A 7,326-nucleotide genomic window follows, 5' to 3' on the forward strand; every position below is an offset into this window, starting at 1 on the left:
AATGTAAATTCAGACCAAAAATTTCCGAGTTTCAATGAAACGCTCAATCGATAAACAACAATGTTAAATCAAAATCATTGTTTGTAACAAATTAATTTATTATCAACATTTCTTATAATCTAACTCGACTTCGGTCGCTCCAACTACATTCTCTATAGAAATCTCCAATACTAGTGTGGTAAAGTGGTTTTCCTTGCAACACCGACGCTTTCGCGGAAACTATCTTAACAGCTACGTAGTCTCCCGGTTTCGCCTGTCTTTTGCCTCCATCTTCGGACAAGATTTCCTCTTGATCAAAAACTACTTTTAGATAAAACTCGTTGCGGCCTAGAACTTGCCCGGTTTTTTTAACGGTTCCTTCGATTAGAACTAAGTGAGTGTTCCCTATTTCAGCTTCATTTAGGAGTTGGCATTTACGTCGGTATAGCTCTATCATGCGGCTGTGTCTTTCTTTCTTCACTTCTTCAGGAACGTCGTCTTTGTACCTGCGATATGCTGTTGTTTTCTGAAAAAGAAATGTTATTTTTATTATTGTGTAACACATATTTTTTTTTACAAATGTTTGTTTCAGTAAGATGTAGTTAGGTATTGTTAATACGCAATAAAATACAGAATAAAGTGTAGCTATACCTCTCGCATGCTGTATGGGAATAGGAAAGCGATGTTGTAGTCCACGATATCCATTAGCGTTAGCGTCTCTTGAAAGTCCTCTTCTGTCTCCCCACAGAACCCACAGATCATGTCTGTTGACAGGCCCACTGCAACAAACAAAATAACCATAGGAGCTAAAATACAGTAGCTTGGTTTCTTTGGGATGCTCAGTATATATAAAATGATGATTTCACTTTTGTACTACGAAAATAGTTCATAACTGTTTATGTCGCGAACTACGCCAACAATGAGGGCTATCGTATTCGCGCTCCCTAGATGGCGCTACTGGGCAGTGACAGGATCACAGGACTTTACAGTGGCCACCCTAGTGAATGGAAATGCGGTAGCCCTCATTGATACTTTCATTGTTACCCTTATGCCCGTTTTCACCATCAATCCCTTATTTTTAAGTTACCCCTATGGTAACACAATATGACACTTTGTTTTCAAAGGGATCACTTAAAATTCACGTTACAAGAAAACGGGCATCAACCGAATAAAATGTTTCACGTGTTGTACACAACTGTCTAATGCGCGGGTATCTTAGGCTGAGTTGGACCACCTAACTTTAACGATAACTATGACGATTTTTGTATGGAGTTTGACAGATTTTTGACGTTTGTGAAAGTTAAAGTAAGATGGTGCAATCCAGGCTTAGTATAGAGGCTTTTTAACATGGTCCCACCTACCTCCCGGAATAGTGTTCCTCACGTGCTCCACCAGCAGCAGGTAGGCCTCCCGTGTGTACCCGCGCCGCATTCGCTCCAGCACCGCGCTGCAGCCGCTCTGGGCGGGCAGGTGCAGCAGCTTGCAGATGTTGGGCCGCTCCGAGATCACTTGGAGCACCTGAGGTGATATACTTTAAGAATGGAGTTAAAGAAAGAAAATAATTTTATTTTAGCTACAAAAGACAAAAAAATGAAACATAGCTGCTAAAAAAGGTCTTCTTCTTCTTCTCTGTGGCTATTGTGTTTCCACGTTTGCCAATGTCACGTGAGCATAGCCATTACACGGTATAAAAGGTCACCCACTCAGTAACATCTTGACAGTGTGACTGCCAAGACACTGATTTTCACTGGTTTCAGTTATGGGGTGTTACTTGTCAGATTATATTATCAGCAGTCACAGGAAAATATTCATTTCAACAAAAGGGCCATTAAGACCTCATAAAGCAAGACTTGCAGGGGATATGCATTGAGTTGAGAACTTTGGATTGATCAGAGATTAAGCATCCCTGTGCAAAGGTATTAAAAACTGAGACTGCAATTTCTGTGTAAATCTTACACCAGATACATAATATTTCGGGATATTCTGAAATAAAGAAAATTCATCACTACCTATGATAATTATCCCACAACTCACCTCATCAGGGAAATCTTTAGGATGTGCTGCTGTAAACCGTATTCTCATCTCAGGATCCACTGATGACACTTTGTCCAACAGATCAGCAAATCTCAGACCACCCTTCTTGCTTTTGTATACTGTTTTAAATCCTAAAAAAACATTTATTGCAAAAACATGTAACTAACCACCAACTTTTTTATTGTTGTAATTTCAAAGAAAATGTTACCTTTAGCCATTTGTGTATCAACCTTCTCAGTTTGTTGTGAAATATCTCTATAACTATTAACATTTTGGCCGAGCAATGTGACTTCTTTGACCCCCTGGTCGGCCAGTAACCGAACCTCATCTACAATGGAGTTTACTGGCCTCGAACGCTCTCTGCCTCTGGTGAATGGTACTATGCAATATGTGCACATGTTGTCACAGCCTCGCATTATTGAACTGTTAACAAATAAGATACAGTCAGATTCACATTATAAAACTTGTACAGGTTAATAAGTTTAGATTTTCTTACATAAAAGCGGACACACTGTCCTGGTTGAGACGAACTGGTACAACGTCAGCATACGTCTCATCAAGAGATAGTAGCACATTCACAGCAGTTTGACCACTATTTGTGAGCGCTAGGAGTCTGGGTAAGTCTCTGTAGCTGTCTGGGCCTGCAACTGTAGAGAAAACAAAAAACTGGTATGTAAAAGATGTAAATTACACTATAATACACCATTTTATAAGACTAGTTCATTACATAAGACAAAGTAACAGTTGCTGTGAAGAAAAATCTTACCTACATCAACAGCTTTCTCTTTCTCTATCAGCTTCTCTTTCAATCGCTCCGCCATGCAGCCCAGTAAACCGATCTTCACGGGCTTGTCCCTGTTCTTAGACATCTCCCGCCGTCGCTTGAAACCTCTCAAGTGATCTAAACGATACCAAATCTTTGACTCGGCTCCTTCACGGATGGCGCACGTCATCACAAGAAATATATCCGCTTCATCTTCCACTTCTGTCCTTTCAAAACCCTCATTCTTCAATATAGACCACACAATTTCAGTATCATTGAGATTCATCTGACATCCATACACATCGAAGAAAACTTTCCTTTTACACGTAACTTGAACATTTTCTGGCAAATAAGGTATGTGAGGGCGGTCTACAAGAACAGGTTCTGATGACCCAACTATAAATTCTTTCAATCCTGGCCCCTTTTTTATTTGATTTCGAACGGAATCTAATCTTGTTGAGTCCGAATAACATCTACAATTTCTGAGTACCACAGAGTTCAAATGTGGTATCAAGCGTCGGCTTTGGCGTAAAAAAAACATTATCTAGAATCATGAATCAATATTTACTTTAAAATTAATTTAAAATGAATTATATTGAGCTAATTAAAATCACAAACATAACCTCTTCCCAAACGTCAAGTAATTATTTTTTTTCAGTCTTGACGTTTCTGTCAAGTTTTGAAATCGTGATTGGGAAATTATTTAATTTTCATCTCGCAAAACCATTATTGTCTATGCACTTATTCAAGTTCAACTTGTGGAAAGCAATTTCCGAACGAAACGAATAAGCATAGACTATAGAGTTTCATGAGTCATGGCGGCTGAAAAATATGTCAAATGTTGACAAATCGATCGATTTATTTTACCATTTTTATTATTTGCTTCATTGATTCAATCAATTGTTCATCAATGCTCACAAAAAAATACTAAGCACCATGACGGACCGCTACAGTGATTACAAAGGTATTCGAATGACATAAAACTTTAAAGCCAACTTCGTTTTCAGACACCTGGTTTTGCTATCTTTATTTAGTGACTCAAATACGTCTCTTTATTTATCTTTGCCAGTGTTTTCGCATTGGCAGGGTCGTCTCGATCCACGCGTGATGATTCTAGGACGCACCGAGAGAGTGGGCGGGACGGTCGGGACAGGAGGAGGTCGCGATCGAGGTCGCGCTCTCCGCGAAGACGATACTCCCCGGAGCCCCGCGGGAGTCGCTACACCCCTGAAAGATCTTCAAAGAGCCGTGACAAGGATGAACGCTATGATGGTACTTAATTTTGCTGTATAATTGTCTTTCTAAGTTAGTTAATAGAGCTTGGCCAAATTTTAATTCTACTATTTATTACAGACAAAAGACATCCCCAACGCTCAAATGATTGGGAAGACTCTGACGAGGAAGTGCCTGCGCCCCCGCCGCCGCCTCGCATCACTAAAATCTCCATTGGTTTCTCAAAACCTAAGGAACCCATCAAAATGACTCTAGGTGGTGCTCCAAAGCCCAACATGGGGATTAAGAAACCCACAGTTGCTTCTGTGTTCAACACGGATGATGATGATGAACCAGAAGAGATGCCAGCAGAAGCTCGCATGAGAATGAGGAACATTGGCAGGTGAGACTTGTTTTTTTTGTGTGAAATGTAGCCTAAGATCTGACTTAAAATGAAATTATTATTTTCAGAGAACATAGTATACCTTCTTCTGTACTTTACTTTTTTAGCCTAACATCTGACTTACATTGAAATTATTATTTTCAGAGAAACACCTACATCAGCAGGCCCTAATTCTTTTGGAAAGACCAAACAAGGTTTCTGTGATGCGAAAAAAGTATTTGAAAAGAACTTGAAGGAGGCCCTAGAGACAAATAATGACAAAGCTGTGCCGAAGTTCCCACAAACCATCTACAAGATAAAGGGCCCTTGATAGACATAGCTTAGAGATTAGAGAGCAGGATTCAGATATTGTTGCTGAGTGTGACTAACAGATTTATATTTACTATTCTCTCTAACTTTCAGTGTTTCCAGTTTGCACTTAGCTCTTTGTCTGAATCCTGTATTAGTGTATCATTATGTGGGGAGTAAATGTAAACTTGGTTGTAAACATGTCTGACTATAATGGATCTTATCAATTTAATTTCAATTATCTGAAAAATAGAACTTAATAATTTCTTTTCAACATGTACTTACATCTTGAACAGTCTGTTTATAACTTTTCATTACAACTAGTTGTTAAGTATGTAGTTTAAACTTTACCACATGGTTTTGTAAGCCCACATTTGTTGTGTAGATTGTATTAGATGTAATTAGATAACCCATGCTTCTTATGTTGAGCATTAATCTTTAAACATGGTTTTTGAAATCAAAAATTCTAAATAAATAAATGTATTGAATGTTATTTACTTCATTTGTTTGTATTGGTATTATTAAAATTGTTCTGCTATGGAGTTAATTAATCTAAATTATAATATTTGAATTCTTGCATTGATAATGAATAACTATAAAGTTAATACAATCATTATGTTTGTACCATAATGTACTATGCTGTATATTGAATGAACCGTTTCTATTTACTGCTATTAAAGACATAAGATACCTATCTATATTGTCTAAGGTTTTATCTTTACCTAAATTTTAAATTACATTGGTTAAAGATCTATAACTGTTTTTTTTGTTAAATAAGCTTAGTTACAAACATTATGTTACTCTCTCTCTCTAACCCATCTGGCCAATGCAGGCAAAACTATATTTACCTCTGGATTAAATTAGACAGTTGAGCTTCTGTAATGGAAACTAATTTCTGAGAAATAAATTGTCTAGAACAGTGGTTCTTAACCGGTGGTTCACGGACCACTGGTGGTCCCTGGAGGGATTCCAAGTGGTCCACGAAGTGCACTTGCACACCTTGGTCCAAATCACTTTTGACTGGAAAAATCAGTCGTGATATTGACTAAGGGCCATCGGTCAAAACCACATTTAACTGATTATTGTAGTCAAGTGGTTTTGACCGATTATGAGTTTTGACTGTAACATAATAACTAATTATAACCAATTGTGTGGCCAAAAATATACAAGTATAGACAAAAATTTGGTAAAATGGTCCCTCATGACTTAAAAGTTAAGAACCACTGGTCTAGAAGATAGTTGGCTATCAACCAGAAACTATAGGTAGGTACTCAAAAGCAAGTTATTAGTCAAATAGTAGGTAATGTGTGTAGTGATTATTGTCCCTTTATTCCATCTAGTCCTACCAGTAGTTTGATAGTCAAACTGTTTGGATATTTTTTCCAAATTGTTATTTTATGGTAGCTAATCAAAAAATAAGTGATGTTTTGGAATAATTTTAAACTTTTCAACAGGGGTGCCTATCATAGTATAAAAAATAAAAGATATTTGGGTTTTCACTTATTTATTACAAAGCTTTTACTTCCTCTGTACATTTTGTGGGCGAGACATGTCGCGGGGGAAGTTGCTCTTGGGTGGTGTCCGGATGCGCCTGTCCTTCTTCGACCTGTTGCGCACCACCTTGCTGTGGATTGCGCACGACACGCAGTAGTGGAGCTTAGCATATAACTTGGGGAGCTGGAATGCTGTAAACAAAATAGAATATTGTTAAAATAGTGCTATGGATATAACTGGTTGATAGGGTATCAGATAGTTTACTTGTCATTCAGACGGTTCTGCTATCAGGTGAATGAAGTAATTAGTATTACTCAATGATATTATCTATAATATCATTGGTATTATTACTAGTTTCAAATATCTTGTAAAGGCTGAGTTAGAGAAAGTTAGTTTTATAGGTTAGGGTTCTGTTTTTCAGTATCTTTGATTTGATAAATAGTCACATATATTTTTGTTCAGGCAATTTCATGAACAAAGTAATTTATGAAGATCTACTTACAGGCATATACGGAGGCTTCGTTGATATCTCTCACGGCGGCAGCTTCGACAATATTCCTAATGACGAACTTCTTGATAGCCTTGTCCTTCGGCACACATCGGGCGCAGTTGGTGCATCTGACGGCCTTCACGTGGCCACGGCCGTGCTTGGCGCGTCCTCCATTACGGCGTTTGCGAGTCTGAAAACATAAAAGGAGTCTTCAGGCCACATGCTCACACGACTCAACACTAATGACGCGTGTTGATATCGATGATCAGTGAAATAATCCATCCAATTTATTCCGCACAACACGTAACATCTTCTTTTGATTACTAGCTTGAATTTCACGGTAATAAACCAATTTCTATTTGCAAAAATTTACGCACCATGTTTCTAACCTCCGAATCGGTAAACGAAGAAAGACGGAAAAGAGCTCGAGATCATAGACAAGCAAGTGACAGGGAGTATCTGTTTCCGGTATTAATTTTTTTTCTAATTTCACAGCATTGGCATTTTGTGTTTTAAGCCATATTTACAAGCCAAGCCGGAAACAGTGTTGCCATTTAACATTGTTAATCTCTCCTTGGCAAATATCTTCTTCGACTAAATTCATAAGAAAACGATTATAAAACAAACGCTACGATGAACAAATACGATTAGCAACGAATTCAT

The 7,326-nt window shown here is 37.9% G+C and overlaps 3 protein-coding genes across 3 annotated transcripts; 1 reads left to right on the top strand and 2 right to left on the bottom strand.

Moving 5' to 3' along the window:
• Positions 1 to 83: 83 nt before the first annotated feature.
• LOC114358644 (CDK5 regulatory subunit-associated protein 1) lies at positions 84 to 3,436 on the bottom strand. The gene is made up of 7 exons (XM_028312662.1): positions 2,780 to 3,436; positions 2,510 to 2,660; positions 2,222 to 2,436; positions 2,014 to 2,144; positions 1,341 to 1,497; positions 631 to 758; positions 84 to 505 (listed from the first exon to the last, which is right to left on the bottom strand). The coding sequence occupies exons 1-7, from the start codon at positions 3,315 to 3,317 to the stop codon at positions 113 to 115; spliced, it is 1,713 nt and encodes a 570-aa protein (XP_028168463.1). The 5' UTR covers positions 3,318 to 3,436; the 3' UTR covers positions 84 to 112.
• Positions 3,437 to 3,578: 142 nt separating this feature from the next.
• LOC114358645 (PEST proteolytic signal-containing nuclear protein) lies at positions 3,579 to 5,145 on the top strand. The gene is made up of 4 exons (XM_028312663.1): positions 3,579 to 3,740; positions 3,863 to 4,048; positions 4,130 to 4,391; positions 4,536 to 5,145. Exons 1-4 carry the CDS (start codon positions 3,713 to 3,715, stop codon positions 4,699 to 4,701), a joined length of 642 nt encoding a protein of 213 aa, XP_028168464.1. The 5' UTR covers positions 3,579 to 3,712; the 3' UTR covers positions 4,702 to 5,145.
• Positions 5,146 to 6,166: 1,021 nt separating this feature from the next.
• Positions 6,167 to 7,151, bottom strand: RpS26 (ribosomal protein S26). Its single transcript, XM_028312664.1, has 3 exons — positions 7,041 to 7,151; positions 6,676 to 6,853; positions 6,167 to 6,364 (listed from the first exon to the last, which is right to left on the bottom strand). The coding sequence occupies exons 1-3, from the start codon at positions 7,041 to 7,043 to the stop codon at positions 6,198 to 6,200; spliced, it is 348 nt and encodes a 115-aa protein (XP_028168465.1). The 5' UTR covers positions 7,044 to 7,151; the 3' UTR covers positions 6,167 to 6,197.
• Between the last annotated feature and the right edge of the window lie 175 nt (positions 7,152 to 7,326).

This window comes from Ostrinia furnacalis, unplaced genomic scaffold, assembly GCF_004193835.3.
Source record: "Ostrinia furnacalis isolate ACB-3 unplaced genomic scaffold, ASM419383v2 OfSCF4062, whole genome shotgun sequence".
Lineage (NCBI taxonomy): Eukaryota > Metazoa > Arthropoda > Insecta > Lepidoptera > Crambidae > Ostrinia > Ostrinia furnacalis.

Coding starts and splice junctions, on each gene's coding strand:
- LOC114358644 (XM_028312662.1), bottom strand. CDS start 3,317: ATGTTTTTTTTACGCCAAAGCCGACGCTTGATACCACATTTGAACTCT. Junction 2,437..2,509: donor GACAGTGTGTCCGCTTTTAT/GTAAGAAAATCT, acceptor ATTTGTTAACAG/TTCAATAATGCGAGGCTGTG. Junction 1,498..2,013: donor CTAAAGATTTCCCTGATGAG/GTGAGTTGTGGG, acceptor ATATCACCTCAG/GTGCTCCAAGTGATCTCGGA.
- LOC114358645 (XM_028312663.1), top strand. CDS start 3,713: ATGACGGACCGCTACAGTGATTACAAAG. Junction 3,741..3,862: donor CCGCTACAGTGATTACAAAG/GTATTCGAATGA, acceptor TCGCATTGGCAG/GGTCGTCTCGATCCACGCGT. Junction 4,049..4,129: donor CAAGGATGAACGCTATGATG/GTACTTAATTTT, acceptor TATTTATTACAG/ACAAAAGACATCCCCAACGC.
- RpS26 (XM_028312664.1), bottom strand. Junction 6,365..6,675: donor CGAAGCCTCCGTATATGCCT/GTAAGTAGATCT, acceptor TTTTGTTTACAG/CATTCCAGCTCCCCAAGTTA.